The following is a 19,308-nucleotide window of genomic DNA, read 5'->3' as shown; positions in this document are numbered from 1 at the left end:
CAGTGACTTGTTTGCATTATTTATGCATTATTTTATTCATTTGTAAGACTTTTTTATGACTAAATTTGGTAATGGGAGAGTAAAATTATTTTTAAAACGTACACCGTTCAAACTAGGCTGCTTATGTTGAAGTGTTCAGGATGTGGTTTTTAATGATGAGACCTTTTTTGTAATCAGGCTCTCAAAAAGTATATAAAAATTTGGATATAGATTTATCGGCCAACATATCGGTTATCGGCTTTCAAAAATAAAGAATTATCGGTTATTGGTATCGGCCAAAATTTTCATATCGGTGCATCCCTAAAAAATATACTGCTGATGTACGCACAATATTAGGGAAAAGTGGGTCTAAAGTCTTACAGTGAGAAAACACAGATTAGATTTATAGACCTACAATCAAATCAATGCTCCAAAATATGATTGATATGACAGGGACCATTATGCAAAGCATTTCCTCTAGAAAGTTTTATTCAGGCACAAGATAATGCAGTTTAGTTAGCTTGTCAGCTATAATAAAGCTTTTAGGCCCAGTGATGGAAATATCAGGAATAAATGATCAGGAGCTTTTATTCTTACATTTTCTTTTGAAAAAGTGATTGATAGTCCATTATATTGATGAGGTAGATTCATTGACTGATATTTTGCGATTGTTAAGATTAAAAGAATTGCCAGTAGCTTTTCATTCATACAGTCAGTTTTTGTGAATTTTTTTTTCAGCTGTGTTTACTATCATGCATGACTCTCAAATTGTCATATGGGAGCAAATTGAATAATGACTTTATGGACAGATAACTTACTGTCCTTCTTAGATTTTAGTTATACCATTTAACTATTGTGAAAGATAATCATATATTAATACTTAAAAGATTAGATTTTTATTCTAAAGTGTTTGGCTTTTTGGGATATTCACATTGTTATCATACTCTCAGATATGTGGTAAACTTTCCATTTCTATTTTGATCTGTTTTTATTATTATTTTTATTTACTTGAAACTAGGGATGTGACGAGCCGGCTAAAAATCGATTTAAATATGTGACGATTCAAATCGGTTGAGATGCTAAACAAATCGCGATTCAGTTAGGGGTAGGAGTTTATATTAATGTATGTCTGAGGGGAACTTACTGTCTTTCGATGGTATTTTTTCTTTTCCTCTTGCCTCTGTATAATGCATATTAAAGTTCATAAGTGCAGCGCTGCTTTATTTTACAGCGGAAGCCAAGGAAACGCTTTAAGCGTCACCTGCTGGCAGAGAGTGAATGTGTGTCTCATTCAGCTCTGCTGTTTCGTGCAGATATTTTTTATGCATAATTTCACAAAACTGAAGTCAAACCATTCTGTTTTTGCTTCAAATTTCGAAATTATACAATGTAATTTAGATTAAAAACTGCTCATGTTGCATGTATGCAGCATCTTTGTTTGGATCATAATTAAAATGCAGTGGTTGCCTCTAATTTTAAATGGAAAGAGCACAGACAAAGCCTTAGTTTGTTTATATGAAGAGATTTATTTTATTTGTGTTACTTATTTATTTGATTTGGGGCTTGTTTTAAAATTTACAAAAAAAAATGTAGTTTTGTTATTTACATTTACATTATATTTAAATTTTGTTATTTAGCAGACGCTTTTATCCAAAGCGACTTATAAATAAGGACAATAGAAGCAATCAAAACCAACAAAACAGCAATAATTTACAAGTGCTATATTAATATATTACCGTATTGGCCCGAATATAAGACGACCCTGATTATAAGACGACCCCCCCCTTTTCCAGATGTACCTTTTGGAAAAGGCTTTTTAAAAACCAAATCTTGTTTTTTCTCAGTAAAACACATTTTGTCTTCAATTATTTTCATATATTGCATATTTTTCCTATTTTAATTTTTTGTTTTGAAAGTATGGTAAAAACTGGTAAAATGTACCAATAATCACATTTAAAAAATATACACTTTTTGATATACCATAAAAAATATAAAAAAACAGGTAGCCCATCTGGCTGCTGAAAATGTAGCTTTGCATCACAGAAATAAATTACATTTAAAAATACAACAAAATAGAAAAGTGCCCTTTTAAATTGTAATAATATTGCGCAATATTAGAATTGCTACTATATTTTTAATCAAATAAATGCAGCCTTGGTGAGCATAAGAAACTAATTTCAAATACATTTAAAAAATCTTACCAACCCCAAACTTAGCCATTAAACAATGTGATGGTCAAACATGATAATGCATTCTTTTCTTTTTTAATTTCGAGTAAATATAGTCTAAAATATGTTTAATTCCAGCGCTTTAAAATGTCTCATTCCAGTGGCTTTATTTCAAAGCTACCCATGTAGAACAGTCAAAATTGTCAAGCTATTGAAAAGCAATATGATCTCTTTCATCTTCATATAACACTTGACATCGGATATGGGGATGTTTTAATAAGGATTTAAAAATTTGTGGCAAAGTGGGACTGAAATATGAGTGCTAATGGGGACAGGATCAGACTTAGGTGATGAGAAATCAGACTTATAGTAAATATAACCCTCATACCTATTAAGTTTATTGAATTCCGTTCCCTAATACGTACATCCTGTCGCACTTTAACACTTACAACACATTCTGTCACATCAGTGGCGCTGTTAGCCCTGCACACACACATGCGCGCTGACATGCATGTCTAGTGGAGTGACAGTTGAGCGCCTCTCCCTGACAGTCTCTCTTGCTCTCCAACACCTACAAACATGCCCAAGAGCACAAACTTGTCCCATTTCTGTGTGCAATGACATGCTATAATGAAATTTATTCGGAATTGTTTGTTATTATTTAGATTTTTTCCCCTTTGAACAAAACCATGACAGTGCTCGTTGGCTGTATAGTTGTTTGTAGTCAAAAATCTGATTCACAATAATTTGTAAACAATAGCTAGATACTGAAGGCTAAATTACTTATCTTTAATGTCAGGGTAAAAAAACAACAACTTTTTTCCCATTAAAACACAATATATTTTATTTTAAAGCAACATACAGAATATTTGGAACAGTAATATTTGTTTCTTTTTTCTTTGTTCTGTTTCTCAAATGTTTGCTGAATTGTGGCTTGTCCTGCAGCTTTTGATGTGGATGCTTGATGCTAGAGCTACTGCTAAGAAGAAAAATACAGACTGACGTGTTCATTTAACCTAAATCTTTTTTTTGCACACACTTGCAAAAATATGTTTTGATTATTTATGTATATGTACACACACACACATTGTATTAAACATAAGTCAAAAAATTAATTACATGATTTAATTGATTTTATGTAATAACATACTACTTCTGATAAGAATAATATCAAATAATGCTATAAAATCAATTATTGTTATTTTTGTGTTTATGCACATAGCGATATTCAATTTAAAAAAATATATATATATATATATTTTAACGTTTTTTAAGCAAGATACAAGAAAGAATGAAAATATGAGTACATGATGATTATTTGCTCTATTACAGACCAAACTATCTGTAGCCGTTTAGAGTTAGTCAACCACAGCATTTTAATCATGATCCTATCATGACTTGACACGTCCCTATCTGAAAAAAACAACAACATCTACCCTGACTAGCAATGGAAAGCATAGCAAAACAATTTTATTGTAGTTTTTATAGTCTGTAATTCATTTTTAATATTGTATATACCATGTTGATAATTTTGAACTTTGTTGAACTTAGAAATTAAATCGTCAATCACATTTTGCTCAGATGTCTTTGGATCTGAATCAGCTGTATAATTTCAGAGCTCATGGATGCTTGTGGTGCGTTTGGAGTCTGTTTAAGATGTATTTTCTCTCTAATTAGTTTTAATTTAGTACAAAAACAACCCCACTTCTTTCATTTGCTTTTGTCATTTGCTGGTGGTACACAGAGAAAAATCCCACTAACCACTGTTCATTTTCTCCAGGATCCGTTATCTGCAGCCTTGCCTGCTTGTGTCCATGTACAGTAATGGAATTTGGTTGGGAAATTTACCAGACCTCTAGACGGGCTTTCAGCACTTCTTCACATAGAAAGGCATCCAAGATTTTTTTTTTTAAGTGTGGCTCTTAACTGTCCATTCTCAAATCAGTGCACACCTCCCACCCCCACCACCCCCTGTCTGGCCACTCATAAAAACACTTAAGTACATACCTCACAACACATACCTCATATATATACACTAACCGTATTCATGTAACTGCTGCTTAGCAGGACCTGTTTTGCCTTGAAGCTGGCCGTTCTGCCCATCAGACTCTGACTAATAAGTTAGCTTCAATTAGCATGTGTCCTACTCAGAGATATGCATCGCTGCAGCCTATGCTGTGAATAGTAGGCTAGCTGCTTCCGTTTCACCCGAAGGAGGTAAGAGCCAGTCTCTCGCAGCTATCTGCCCCATATGTGCAGGGAAATGTCACTGCCTCTGCGGAACGCTCACTGGATCACTTGCCCCGGCAGGAAGTAAGTGTCACCTGACCCCACTGCTGCGACTTCACACTTCCCTCAGGGAGCGAATGTCTTTTGCACAGACCTACACTCAAAGGACGTTATGCAAAACTTCTCAAAGCTTATCCTTCCTTCAGTCTGTGGGTTTGGAATGAAAACATTCCTTGTAATTGGTCCTAATTTTTTTTTTATAGCATTGCATTTTATGCTCAGTACAATGTTAATCATTTTAAATCTAGTTGAACTAGAAATGAAACACACTTTGATCAGATGTCTTTGAATCGAAATCAAAGACAATGTTATTGCATTGCATTTTATTGCATGTTTTATTTTATTGCAGTTGTTGTTTGTTAGGTTTATGGCTGGTTATAACAAAACATCAGATTTATTTTATATGTATTAACAATATATATTAACTATTTAGATAATAGTTATCTATAAATATATACATTCCCACAATTTAAATGTCTTGTGTGTAATTTTAACAATTTTGCAAAAAAGACAAGTCATAATTTTTGCAATTCTATTTGGTGATACAGTAGTGGTGCAAAAATTGTATAAATACTCTAAGTAATCAATAATTTTTTTCCATTTCAGACTAGTTTACATTTACAGTAACACTTACTGTGATTGTATTAGATGACAATACCATGGTACTATATGTTTTAGAATTATGTACCCGGGTTTTTACATGATACTCATAGAAAACCATGGTAATGAAATAAAGGTAGATTCCAAAATGTTCTACTTTTTACTGTTTTGTAAGGGTAAATGCATTAATAAGTGACCTTTCATCTTGTAAATGCGAACATTGGTGCCTGCACCCAGCTTGGGCCGTTCGATTTAATGGTAAATTACGCAAGTTAAAATATTTATCTTTGCCCCACTATGTGGGAGTACAAGGAGTGTGCTGCTTGTGTCAGCGGGAGAAAAAACATAAAAAAAACTTTTAATGAGCCTGCAGCTTCCATCATTAAGCAAGCAGTCACAACAAAGTGACTTTGTTCTCTCCCGCTCTCTCTTCCATCTCTCATAATCTGTCTCTCCCTCTCTCTTCCTACTCGTCTGCCTCTCTGCTCACACACACACACACACACACATTTATAGAGCAATGCCAGAGATCAAGGTCAGCTCAGATGGAGTCGGGCCAGAAGCCCCCACACAAGCATTATGGGTGATTGCCTTCTCGTGTCAGCCATCAGCTGAGATCACATCTCTTCCAATAAGTTACCAGCATTTCAGATATTCAGTCTCTGCCTGTTACTCTGTCTTTCCCCTTTCTGTTTTTTCATCTCCTCCTTTTTCTTTTACAACAACAAATACGTGTCTCTGATGGATGAAGGCCCTTGCTCAATACCTCTTGGCTTTCAAATGAGCTTTGCTAACATAACAACTGAGCGCTACTGGTTTGAGAAAGAAAGGAAGTTTAGATGAAGGGCTTGAGTCTCCATCAGCAGTCGATGCATCAAGGGTCTGATGCTTTCTGAATGCTAAAGAGAGCTCAGTGCTGTATATGCACTACATAAGCGCCCTCCTCTCCCCTATCGTCTTATGCATGATTAAACAAGCATCCAATGCTTCGATATGTAGCTTTCATGAGGATTTGCCGATTTGGTATCAATTTCCATTAGGAACTGCCTTATTAGGGATGTTTTCTGAGACATGCACCACTATTACTATTGCAAACCCTAACAAATTTGGGTAGAAACATATTTTATGCAAGCAATCAAATGGAAACACACATACTTGGTCAAAGTTTAATTAGATTTATTTATTTGAATTTATTTAAATTAATTATTTAAATGTTTTTAAATTTAATTTAAATTTAAATTTGTTTCATTTTTTCCCCAGAATTTAATTAAATTTTTAGTCATTTTCACTGAAGAATATAATTTAAATTTGCATTGTTTATATTTTATTTTATTTTCATAATAGGTCATATATACATTATAATATATATAATACATTTGTGGTGATGTGTGTATTATAAACCTGTTTTTAAAAAGACTACTGCAATTTTTGCAATTTTGGTGGTGCAGAAATTAGGTAATCAAATACAGTTATTTTAATATTTTTGACTAGGTAACAGTTACAGTAAAACTTACTGTGATGGTATCAGATTGTAATCCTTGGTACTTTCATATATACCATGCTGTTGTATGTTTTCCATTTACATAACAGGGTTTTTACATGATATTCAAAGGAATACCATAATGAATCATTTCATCATGATGAATGAATTAGCTGAATAACTGTTTTGCCTTATCCTGGCAGTTGGTTTGTGTTCACTGGTAATTTCTCTGTCTTGTTTACACACTCACCTTGTCTCCATGTCTCTGTGTGTTCCCTCGACAGGCGAGGACTTTGCAGTGGTTCAGCAGGAAATAATCATGATGAAAGACTGCAAGCACTCTAACATTGTGGCCTATTTCGGTAGTTACTTAAGGTATAGTAATGACCACTTTCCTGACCACACTTTTACTGTTCTCTGCTTTCTCCTTCACTTACTCCTCCTTTCATTCTCTCTCCTCCTGTTCTGTCAGTTCCTATTCCTGTCTAAGGTTGTTGAGTTGACACTGCGCTCTGTTGGTTGGGTCTCTCAGCTGCACTGCAGGAACAGCCATTGTGACTGCAGCACCTCTGTTTCTGCTAATTGTACAACCTGTGCTTTCCGGCCAGGTTTAGACCTAACTAGATATTCCAAGATTGGGGTATCAAGCAAGGGTGTAGATCTTTGATCATAGGTGCAACAGGACTTTATGATGCTTTCTTAAAGTTTGGTGGTACATGATACCGTCATTGCCCACCATGGATGTACAATTTAATAGTTTCAAGGCTAGAAAGGAAGAGGTGATACGTTAACTTTGAAGCACTTTTTTAGATGTAAAGTCCAGCTGTAAAAAAAAGATTGTAAATGTTTTTAATGAAAAACGTTTCAAAACGTTGGTTGTTAGGACATTTTTTTAAGAATTGTTGTTGTTGTTTTTTTTGCTTCAGTAGAATGTTAAGCTACAGTGATAAAAAATCATCCTCATCCTCAGTTTGTAGAACAATAAAAAAAAAATAGTGTTTATGTTGATGCACTAACAATGAAGGTCTGTGGGGCTAGAAGTTCTGGAAGATTTATAAACAGAAATGTGAAGGTTGTAAGGTTTTCTGGGTAACTTACAGTAGTCTCTTGTAAACATGTTGAACCTAATGTTAAAGGGGTCATATGATGCTGCTAAAAAGAACATTATTTTGTGTATTTGGTCTAATGAAATGTGTTTATGTGGTTTAAGGTTTAAAAAACACATTATTTTCCACATACTTTACATTATTGTTTCTCCTCTATGCCCTGCCTTTCTGAAACTCGTAGATTTTTACAAAGCTCATCGGTCTGAAAAAGCGAGGTATGCTCTGATTGGCCAGCTATCCAGTGTGTTGTGATTGGCCGGATTCCTCAAGCGTGTGACAGAAATGTTACGTCCTTCACCATATTGTGAAACCACATGTGACGACCCCGGGCTGGCGACCCCGGCGATCGACAGCACGAAGTTGAAGTACTTCCTCAGCGACCAGCACGGATCAGCTCTAAGCATGAAGAAGTGATATCATCCTCTTTTGGAAGGCCAAACAAAGTAGTTTCGCTTTCACAACGAAGCACACAGCGCCTTCACGACATGGCGGCGGCAACAATACTACAGCGAGAATAAAAGTTACGCCTTCTTTCTTTGCGTGAACATTTGGGCGGCGTTATGCAAATCTTCCCAGATAGTGACGTAGACATGTGGGGGCGTGTTAGAACGAGCCGTTTTAGGTAGGCGTGGCTGACTCTTAACTTTTATAAAGAATATCTCTTTGGATTTGAGACTTTAGTCTTTCCAACTTTACAGATCTTCTTTATGCACCAAGAGCTTGTAACACTGAAAGAAAGGAAAAATTTTAATCGCATCATATGACCCCTTTAAGACCTTTTGGTTATTCTGTGGCATTAAATTGTGCATTTATCCTTGTACATTGTCTCATATTTGTTGTTACAAACTGAGGGAAACATTTTTTCTGTGGGAATCAGCAGCATATACAGGTGTATCTCAATAAATTAGAATGTCGTGAAAAAGTTAATTTATTTCAGTAATTCAACTCAAATTGTGAAACTTGTGTATTAAATAAATTCAATGCACACAGACTGAAGTAGTTTAAGTCTTTGGTTCTTTTAATTGTAATGATTTTGGCTCACATTTAACAAAAACCCACCAATTCACTATCTCAATTAGAATGTGGAGATACTATATGTAAAACTAATGTAATATTTCATAATATTACAGTTCTTTTGATCAAATAGATGTAGCCTTGGTGAGCATAAGAAAATAAAAAATATATAATAATAATCAATAAATAATAAATAAATAAATCTAACTGACCCCAAACACAAACATTTGAACATATGTACAGTATATACAGTTGTGGTCAAAATGTTACATGCACTTTGCAGAATCTGCAAAATTTTAATTATTTTACCAAAATAAGAGTGATCATACAAAATGCATGTTATTTTGTTATTTAGTACTGACCTGAATAAGATATTTCACATAAAATACATTTATATAGTCAACATATATACATACATATAGTCAACAAGAGAAAATAATAGTTGAATTTATAAAAATGACCCCGGTTCAAAAGTTTACATACGCTTGATTTTTAATACTGTGTTGTTACCTGGATGCTCCACAGCTGTTTTTTTGTTTTGTTATAGTTGATCATGAGTCCCTTGTTTGACCTGAACAGTTTAACTGCCCGATGTTCTTCAGAAAAATCCTTCAGGTCCCACAAATTCTTTGTTTTCCAGCATCTTTTGCGTATTTGAACCCTTTCCAACAATGATTATATGATTTTTTTGAGACTCATACGCAACTATTACAAAAGGTTCAAATGGTCACTGATGCTCCAGAAATGAAAAACAATGCATATATACTATATATATATATATATATATATATATATAGTGGGTACGGAAAGTATTCAGGCATCTCTGGAGAGACCTAAAAATGGCTGTCCACCAACGTTTACCATCTAACCTGACAGAACTGGAGAGGATCTGCAAGGAACAATGGCAGAGGATCCCCAAATCCAGGTGTGAAAAACTTGTTGCATCTTTCCCAAAAAGACTCATGGCTGTATTAGATCAAAAGGGTGCTTCTACTAAATACTGAGCAAAGGGTCTGAATACTTAGGACCATGTGAAATTTCAGTTTTTCTTTTTTAATAAATCTGCAAAAATGTCAACAATGCTGTGTTTTTCTGTCAATATGGGGTGCTGTGTGTACATTAATGAGGAAAAAAAATGAACTTAAATGATTTTAGCAAATGGCTGCAATATAACAAAGAGTGACAAATTTAAGGGGGTCTGAATACTTTCCGTACCCACTGTATATATATATATACTTACATATACATACATACATATATATATATTTTGAAGTTTGGATCTAATAGCATCTAGCGTCTAAAACTTCACTTAAATTCCCTAGTTTCAAAGAATATTATTCTGGTCTTCCTCATAGCTATAGGCAACTCTAGTGTGGTTTGTCTCTGGTCAGAAGTATATCTCTTTAATATTAGTCTAGACTCTAGACATTAGTGCAAGGCACCTTACAGAAATTGAGAAGGCTGTTTTTGATAAAAGCAGGTTGCTTGTGACTTATGACTCTGTCTCCAGCTTGCTGTGTCATGAGTCATGACCCAGAAAAGTGTGCATCCTTTCACTCTCCCTGTGGGGCTGCCAGGGGACTATTTCGAGACGCATCGATTGAAATATAATTTGTTGGTGTTTTTCTTTCTCTGGCTTTTCAGGAGGGATAAATTATGGATATGTATGGAATACTGTGGGGGAGGTTCATTGCAAGACATATATCACGGTAAGATACACCATATAAAGGTAAACAATCAACTGCAACACTAACTCCAACTCACTCAGTGGACAGTATTTCAATGCAATGCAATATCTCCTTTCCATTCATTATTTAAAGGAATAGTTCACCCAGAAATGAAAATTCTGTCATAATTTGTTGTTCAACACCTTATGAGTATATTTCTTTTGTAAAACACAAAATAATTCATTTTTAAGAATTTTATTGGTCAATTGTCTTTCAATGCAATTCTTTTCCATGAGGCTTTCGAACTTCCAAAAGTGATCCATATGACCTTTGGAGTCAAATAACAAACTGTTCAGAATGTCTCCTTGTGTTCCATGTAAGAAAGAAAGTCTGAAATGACATGACGTGAGTAAATAATCACATAATGCTTTGAAAAAAGTTCCGATGCCAATTTTTACATAAATAGGCTTTTCTCTTTTCCAATTAACAATTTGATTCTTGACAGATGGCCTAAATATACAAATCTTTTCTCACGCTGTTAGAAAGTGTCCCTCTGTATGTTCCCAGAGTGGCCCTGTCAGATCATTAGAGCTCATTTTCACGGCAGCTGTCGGCAGTTCTGCGGTTCTCTCCGGGTGGGGGTTGCTGTTAGAAAGTGTCCCTCTGTATGTTCCCAGGAGATAAATTTAGCAGAGCTCAGTAGAGTGGCCCTGTCAGATCATTAGAGCTCATTTTCACGGCAGCTGTCGGCAGTTCTGCGGTTCTCTCCGGGTGGGGGTTGTGCTTTGGGGGGTAGATGGTGTTACGGTGCTAACATATTAGCTTAGTGCCCAGCCCCACATCCCACGTTATCAACCCCCTGCTGACACGGCTGCGCTCAGCTACAGGGTCGAAGGCCAGATTAGATTAGATTAGAGCCGAGGCTGACCGACTGCAGTCCTCCCACACACGACAGATAGAGAAAGACACAAGAGAGACATGAACAAAGTTTTGCCAGCTTTAACTCTAAATAACTCTCTGAACTAGTAAATGATCAGGAAAAAACATTGTGAGGTGCAACAGTGGACATACTGGAAATTTCTGCTGAATGGATGAAAGCCTCTACAGCTGTGTGGATGTAAATAGAGAAGAAGAAAAAAACATAGTCTTAAATACATTCTTTATGTATAATCTATATGTATTTTTGGAATACACTATTGCTCAAAAGTTTGGGGTCAGAATGTTTTGTTTGTTTTTTTTGGAAGAAATTAATACTTTTATTAAGCAAAAGATGCATTAAATTAATCAAAAGTCACAGTAAAGGCAGTTATTATGTTATAAAAGATTTCTGTTTAAAATGAAAGCTGTTCTTTTGAACTTTCTATTCATTAAAGAATCCTGAAAAAATGTAAAAAAAAAAAAAAAAAAAAAAGGTTTCTACAAAAATATTAAGCACCACAACTGTTTTCAACATTGATAATAATAAGAAATGTTTCTTAAGCAGCAAATCAGCATATTAGAATGATTTCTAAAGGATCATGTGACACTGAAGACTGGCGTAATGATGCTGAAGATTCAGCTTTGCCATCACTGGAATAAATTACAATTTAAAATACAACAAAATAGAAAAGAGTTATTTTAAATTGAAAAAATATTTCACAATATTACAGTTTTACTGTATTTGTAATCAAACAAATGCAGCCTTGGTGAGCATAAGAGACTTCTTTCAAAAACATTTAAAAAAATCTTACCAACCCCAACATTTGAACAGTAGTGTAATTCTTTTAAATCTTAAATTTTTTCTTCTCTTTCTATTTAATCTTTTAAATCTCTTCTAAATCTTTTCTTAACATGAAAATAAATACAGTGGGGCAAAAAAGTATTTAGTCAGCCACCAATTGTGCAAGTTCTCCCACTTAAAAAGATGAGAGAGGCCTGTAATTTTCATCATAGGTATACCTCAACTATGAGAGACAAAATGAGAAAAAAAATCCAGAAAATCACATTGTAGGATTTTTAAAGAATTAATTGGTAAATTCCTCGGTAAAATAAGTATTTGGTCACCTACAAACAAGCAAGATTTCTGGCTCTCACAGACCTGTAACTTCTTATTTAAGAGGCTCCTCTGTCCTCCACACGTTACCTGTATTAATGGTATCTGTTTGAACTCGTTATCAGTATAAAAGACACCAGTCCACAACCTCAAACAGTCACACTCCAAACTCCACCATGGCCAAGACCAAAGAGCTGTCAAAGGACACCAGAAACAAAATTGTAGACCTGCACCAGGCTGGGAAGACTGAATCTGCAATAGGGAAGCAGCTTGGTGTGAAGAAATCAACTGTGGGAGCAATTATTAGAAAATGGAAGACACACAAGACCACTGATAATCTCCCTCGATCTGGGACTCCACGCAAGATCTCACCCCGTGGGGTCAAAATGATCACAAGAACTGTGAGCAAAAATCCCAGAACCACACGGAGGGACCTAGTGAATGACCTGCAGAGAGCTGGGACCAAAGTAACAAAGGCTACCATCAGTAACACACTGCACCGCCAGGGACTCAAATCCTGCAGTGACAGACGTGTCCCCCTGCTTAAGCCAGTACATGTCCAGGCCCGTCTGAAGTTTGCTAGAGAGCATTTGGATGATCCAGAAGAGGATTGGGAGAATGTCATATGGTCAGATGAAACCAAAATAGAACTTTTTGGTAAAAACTCAACTTGAGGAGAAAGAATGCTGAGTTGCATCCAAAGAACACCATACCTACTGTGAAGCATGGGGGTGGAAACATCATGCTTTGGGGCTGTTTTTCTGCAAAGGGACCAGGACGACTGATCCGTGTAAACGAAAGAATGAATGGGGCCATATATCGTGAGATTTTGAGTGAAAACCTCCTTCCATCAGCAAGGGCATTGAAGATGAAACATGGCTGGGTCTTTCAGCATGACAATGATCCCAAACACACCACCCGGGCAACGAAGGAGAGGCTTCGTAAGAAGCATTTCATTGACAGATGGCCTAAATATACAAATCTTTTCTCACGCTGTTAGAAAGTGTCCCTCTGTATGTTCCCAGAGTGGCCCTGTCAGATCATTAGAGCTCATTTTCACGGCAGCTGTCGGCAGTTCTGCGGTTCTCTCCGGGTGGGGGTTGTGCTTTGGGGGGTAGATGGTGTTACGGTGCTAACATATTAGCTTAGTGCCCAGCCCCACATCCCACGTTATCAACCCCCTGCTGACACGGCTGCGCTCAGCTACAGGGTCGAAGGCCAGATTAGATTAGATTAGAGCCGAGGCTGACCGACTGCAGTCCTCCCACACACGACAGATAGAGAAAGACACAAGAGAGACATGAACAAAGTTTTGCCAGCTTTAACTCTAAATAACTCTCTGAACTAGTAAATGATCAGGAAAAAACATTGTGAGGTGCAACAGTGGACATACTGGAAATTTCTGCTGAATGGATGAAAGCCTCTACAGCTGTGTGGATGTAAATAGAGAAGAAAAAAAAAACATAGTCTTAAATACATTCTTTATGTATAATCTATATGTATTTTTGGAATACACTATTGCTCAAAAGTTTGGGGTCAGAATGTTTTGTTTGTTTTTTTTGGAAGAAATTAATACTTTTATTAAGCAAAAGATGCATTAAATTAATCAAAAGTCACAGTAAAGGCAGTTATTATGTTATAAAAGATTTCTGTTTAAAATGAAAGCTGTTCTTTTGAACTTTCTATTCATTAAAGAATCCTGAAAAAATGTAAAAAAAAAAAAAAAAAAAAAAGGTTTCTACAAAAATATTAAGCACCACAACTGTTTTCAACATTGATAATAATAAGAAATGTTTCTTAAGCAGCAAATCAGCATATTAGAATGATTTCTAAAGGATCATGTGACACTGAAGACTGGCGTAATGATGCTGAAGATTCAGCTTTGCCATCACTGGAATAAATTACAATTTAAAATACAACAAAATAGAAAAGAGTTATTTTAAATTGAAAAAATATTTCACAATATTACAGTTTTACTGTATTTGTAATCAAACAAATGCAGCCTTGGTGAGCATAAGAGACTTCTTTCAAAAACATTTAAAAAAATCTTACCAACCCCAACATTTGAACAGTAGTGTAATTCTTTTAAATCTTAAATTTTTTCTTCTCTTTCTATTTAATCTTTTAAATCTCTTCTAAATCTTTTCTTAACATGAAAATAAATACAGTGGGGCAAAAAAGTATTTAGTCAGCCACCAATTGTGCAAGTTCTCCCACTTAAAAAGATGAGAGAGGATTCAATTTGATGCTCGCTATTAAGAAAAGCTTTTTTAAAAACAAACTTGCACAGAAACAACTTTCCTTTTCAGATGACATCGCGCCCTCTTATTTTTCAACCCATTGGAAATGCATCGCATTTCAAAAGTAAAATGGGTTGTGGACACCATTTCATAATTTAAGCCTGTCTCTTCCTCTCTCTTTCTTCAGCCCATTTATTATTCACTCCTTCCCATTAGCACATTTTCTGTTTTTGTGACATTTTAATCAGCAATAAAAGTCTCTATTGACTTAAAGAAGATTAGCTGCTCTGCTGAAGTGTCAGAGGCTTCGAACCGTCAAACATCCTGCATCGTTTCGGAGAACAGACAAATGAGTTTCTCAGACCCTCTCAGACAGCTTTTGAGTTTTCTTTAGTAAAGTTTAAAGTCTGTTTTTTCATCAGTAGTCCATTTAGAATAATTCAGCTCTATATTTTGTCAGGTTGGACATGCAATCAGTAACAATGTTCCTTGCATTCTTGATCATCTTGTCCTTGTTCTGCTGGGTAAAACCCATTAGTAGTGCTTTTGTTAATCTTTCTTTCCAATACGGCATGGGAAGTATCGATGTTATATGTGTTCTCTTGATTTAAACAAGTTTAAGCTTAAACCGAATGTGCTGAAGTTATTTATACCTCATTTTCAACTGATGTATACACACTTTTATATTGTAGACAGCTCCATTACATTCAAGCTGTTTTGCTAATATTCTAATATGAATGTTTTTTTTTATTATATTACTGCTAATGTACACTAAATACTGTATGTCTCCACAGTTACTGGGCCACTAACAGAATCACAGATAGCATATGTAACAAGAGAAACCCTTCAGGTAAGCCATTTTACTGGACTGTGTTTTGACAACCAAAGCAATCTGCTATGACCATGAAAGTTGCTTTTGAATTTTTAATGGTCGACATGTTGACAGATACTCCATTTCTCCCTGTTCTATCTATAAAAGCAGTTTGTAAATATGTTTTTGAGATGATTATGAATTAAATTGAGTTTTTAATATATATTTTTTCCTTTAAGGGTTTATATTACCTACACAACAAAGGAAAGATGCACCGAGACATAAAGGTACCGTCATTTATTTCTGATTTATTCTAGTTTTTGTGTGTCTTAAATAAAAGGTTCTTGGGGCAAGGAATTGATTGGTTTTAATTGTGTTCACGTGCCGAGAAAAAGTTAAGTGACAGCACCTAAACCCCTCCTGGTATGTCTATCAGCCATATAAATCACTACCTTTATCCAGGGAGAATTTTTAGCAAAAATCTAGTGTATGTTTTACCTTGCAAAGAACAACTGCAAGGCAGATCAATCATTATTTTTTGTTGCTGATGGCACAGAAATTACACACATTATTTTTAGGAAATCATTCCTTTAACAATTCTGTCATTATTTTGCGATTATGTATGGTGCCACTAGTGGTGCAGAAAATACACACTTCACCATTAGTTAGCTGTTTTATGTTGTTATGTTTTAATAAAGACATAATAAAGCATATACATACAGTATTTGAAACATTCCCTCTTCTGAATATGAAATAATTCGCAATATATTTGAAATACACTACCGTTCAAAAGTTTGGGTTTAGAAAGATTTTTTAAATGTTTTAGAAATAAGTCTATCATGCCCATCAAAGCTGCAATTATTTGATCAAAAACACAGTGAAAACAGTAGTATTGTGAAATATTATTACAATTTTAATGTGTGATACTTTTTTCAGGATTCTTTGATGAATAGAAAGTTCAAAAGAACAGCATTGATTTGAAATAGAAATCTTTTGTAACATCAGAAATGTCCTTACTGTCATGTTTGATCAGTTTAATGTGTCCTTGCTGAATAAAAGAAAAGTTTGAGCAGTGAATAAGAACTAAGTGCTCCTTACCTGTAAAATTCTTGTATTTCAGCTGTGTACAGGCCCCGATATACTTCAAACGAAGTTCGTTTTCGTTGTTCGTTTGGGAGCAAAAAGAAGTTCGAAAAGGCTGAGCGACGGTTTCTGAACTTTGCCGTCAGCATTCCGCAAATACGCATTTATATAATTTAAACAAATCTTTGAATGACTAATGAACATTTAATTTCACAAACCTTGCAGACTTAGTCGAATCTAGTTGAGATCTTGTGAAGTGTGCATGTGACCTGCATGATCGTGTGTTCTGTGACAGTCGGTCCTATGGTCCGTGCGAATTGAATGCGGACAGGTGGAGAGTTCAGCTTCACTGGAGACACGCGATCGACAAACTTTAAAATCGTGACTGATTTCAAATTATGCTGCGCTTTATGCATTTGCCCACTGTCATATTCATGTAATTTTCACTGTGTGCTGTATGTAAAATGAGTGTTACCTTGGCTTTATTTAAAAATATGATATGATATATGATTCCCAATGCACACAAACTTCCCAGAATACTGAGTGCCCTGTTGGTTTCAGTGTTTACATCCTTTTTAATTATATTTGTATTAAATATTTATTTGTGAAAAATACTTTGTCTTCTAGAGTATAAGTATGTTTATTTTACACGTTTATTTTTTAATCCATTTTCAAATGATTTCAAATTTCTTAAATATGAATTAAAATAAATAAAATGATATCGGCTTTATATCGGCCATTGGCCACCCTGCTTTCCAAGATATCGGTATCGGCTGTCAAATAACCCATATCGGTCGACCTGATCGGAAAACTTGTCTCGGATGTTTCTCTACGTCGCTTTTTGCATAACTCGGGGTCGTCGACATCAAGCTTCGTTGCCATTTCTTTCTAGGAATTAAATGCTTTATCTGAATCTTTAAAGTCTCTCCACGAGCGATTGTACAGGTGCGGATATATTTGTGCCAGCTGAGCTATTCGACACTCCAGTGTGTTCATGTTGCTAGTGACTAGGAGATGTTGTTCTCCTGTCGGACCTCCGTGGAATGAGAAACGAACCTGGGGAAAAAAATCGCACATCAAAGAAGGTGGAGTTTCAGAACACACCCACCGTCTGCGTAACCGCCACGGACCAATGGAAGCTCAAAGGTGTTTAGGAGCCAAAACGAACTCCCCCAGAAAGTTCGCTTTGGTCTGCTGTTTCGAACTGTCGAAACTAACTCAAAACAAACGTCGTTTCGGCCTGATTTTGTTTGAAATTACGTCATATCAGTTCGTTCTTCGATTTCATTTGAAGTATATCGAGGCCTTATCTTAGCGGTTTACAAAATACCCTTGATGGTGATTTGGTGAAGCCAAAATGTGAAGCTAAAGCCAAATCACTGGTAAAGCAAGAGAAAATGTGTTACCTGGCCAGAGGGATGTGTAATTAGAATGACTCAGATGGTGCTTTCACATCTCGGATCATGCATGAAAGCAGGTGTTGAAAAAGCGATTTTATAAGGGGGAAAAAGAGATTCTGGAGTCTGTCAGATTCATTTTTACATTTCATCTCACAAATTTACCAGTAGGCCTAATACATTCAATAATGTCTTATAATAGTTGTTCTACTCTTACAGTGTAATTTCATTCGATGTTGTTTTTTATTTGAAATAGGGTGCCAATATTTTATTGACGGACAATGGTTACATCAAGCTAGGTAAGAAGATAACAGACTGTCTTTCTGTTTTGTTCAGTTTTAAAAATAAGGTTAATTACCATGTTACCAACTCAAATCATTAAAACAGTGTAAATAGTGTTTTGGTGACTGAAAATACCACCTCATGTTGTCACATTCGATCTGCTGTGGCATTAGACAAGTCTCAAATTTCATAATTCATAAGACAGAATAATACGCATGGTAGTGTCAGCTGTACACTCATATGAGAGTTGTTTGTGGGATTGTAGTAAAGATCTTTTGTTTCTTTTCCTCTGCAGCTGATTTTGGTGTATCTGCACAGATCACAGCAACACTAGCTAAAAGAAAATCCTTCATCGGGACTCCTTATTGGTATACAGCAGTTTTTTTTCTAGCTTTATTGTGCCACAAGCACACCTTACAATTATACATGAGTGCAATACATTATAATAAAAATGCATCGTTCTTTATAATTATTATGAATGCAGTTTCTGTGACCATTTTTTTGAGTATTTTTTCTTTTTAAAACTTATTTTTTTCACACTGAAGGACTATTTAAATAACCAAAACAACAACAACAAAAGGGTATTTAAAATAGTCAGTTGAAAAAAAAGTTACTAGTTGTAAATTCTTTACGTTATACAGTAATATAAATTTTAACCTCATATCCTGATGTTGAATATTTAAAAAATCCCATATTATTTGTCAAATACCCAAAATGATTGTACTGTTGTGGTGTTTAAAAAAAACAAACATAATTCATCTTTTATAATTCAGCAGTTTTCTACAAGGCCACAGATGCCTTTTTCACATCTTACATAACCATCAGGTAGGATATGTTCATGAATGAGTGATGTTATGGTCTATAACCCACGTTAACAGGATGGCCCCAGAGGTGGCCGCCGTGGAAAGGAAAGGAGGATACAATCACCTGTGTGACATCTGGGCTGTGGGCATCACCGCCATTGAACTAGCTGAACTGCAACCTCCCATGTTTGACCTTCATCCAATGAGGTGAGGGTTTAAACAGCAGTATGGATCTGTTCCAATTCAGAGAGTGATGAATTTATAGCTTTATCCTCACCAAAAAAATAAATAAAAGTATAGTGATGGCAGTAAATACAATGGTATTTTGAGCTTTACCACAGGTCTGTTTTAGTTGAA

General features: G+C 35.3%; 1 protein-coding gene across 6 annotated transcripts in view; it reads left to right on the top strand.

Annotated features, from left to right (window-relative positions):
- LOC107555982 (mitogen-activated protein kinase kinase kinase kinase 3-like) overlaps nt 1-19,308 on the top strand; it is an 80,294-nt gene that overhangs the window by 30,835 nt on the left and 30,151 nt on the right. For all 6 annotated transcript variants that reach the window (XM_016238985.1, XM_016238964.1, XM_016238971.1 and 3 more), the window contains exons 3-9: nt 6,801-6,891; nt 10,281-10,345; nt 15,370-15,425; nt 15,626-15,673; nt 18,123-18,165; nt 18,444-18,516; nt 19,027-19,158. In XM_016238985.1, coding sequence (XP_016094471.1) covers nt 6,801-6,891; nt 10,281-10,345; nt 15,370-15,425; nt 15,626-15,673; nt 18,123-18,165; nt 18,444-18,516; nt 19,027-19,158 — 508 coding nt within the window. The remainder of the gene's footprint in view (nt 1-6,800; nt 6,892-10,280; nt 10,346-15,369; nt 15,426-15,625; nt 15,674-18,122; nt 18,166-18,443; nt 18,517-19,026; nt 19,159-19,308) is intronic.

This window comes from Sinocyclocheilus grahami, unplaced genomic scaffold (assembly GCF_001515645.1).
Source record: "Sinocyclocheilus grahami isolate Dianchi unplaced genomic scaffold, SAMN03320097.WGS_v1.1 scaffold20.1, whole genome shotgun sequence".
Taxonomy (NCBI): domain Eukaryota; kingdom Metazoa; phylum Chordata; class Actinopteri; order Cypriniformes; family Cyprinidae; genus Sinocyclocheilus; species Sinocyclocheilus grahami.
This window is presented reverse-complemented; position numbering and strand designations above follow the sequence as displayed.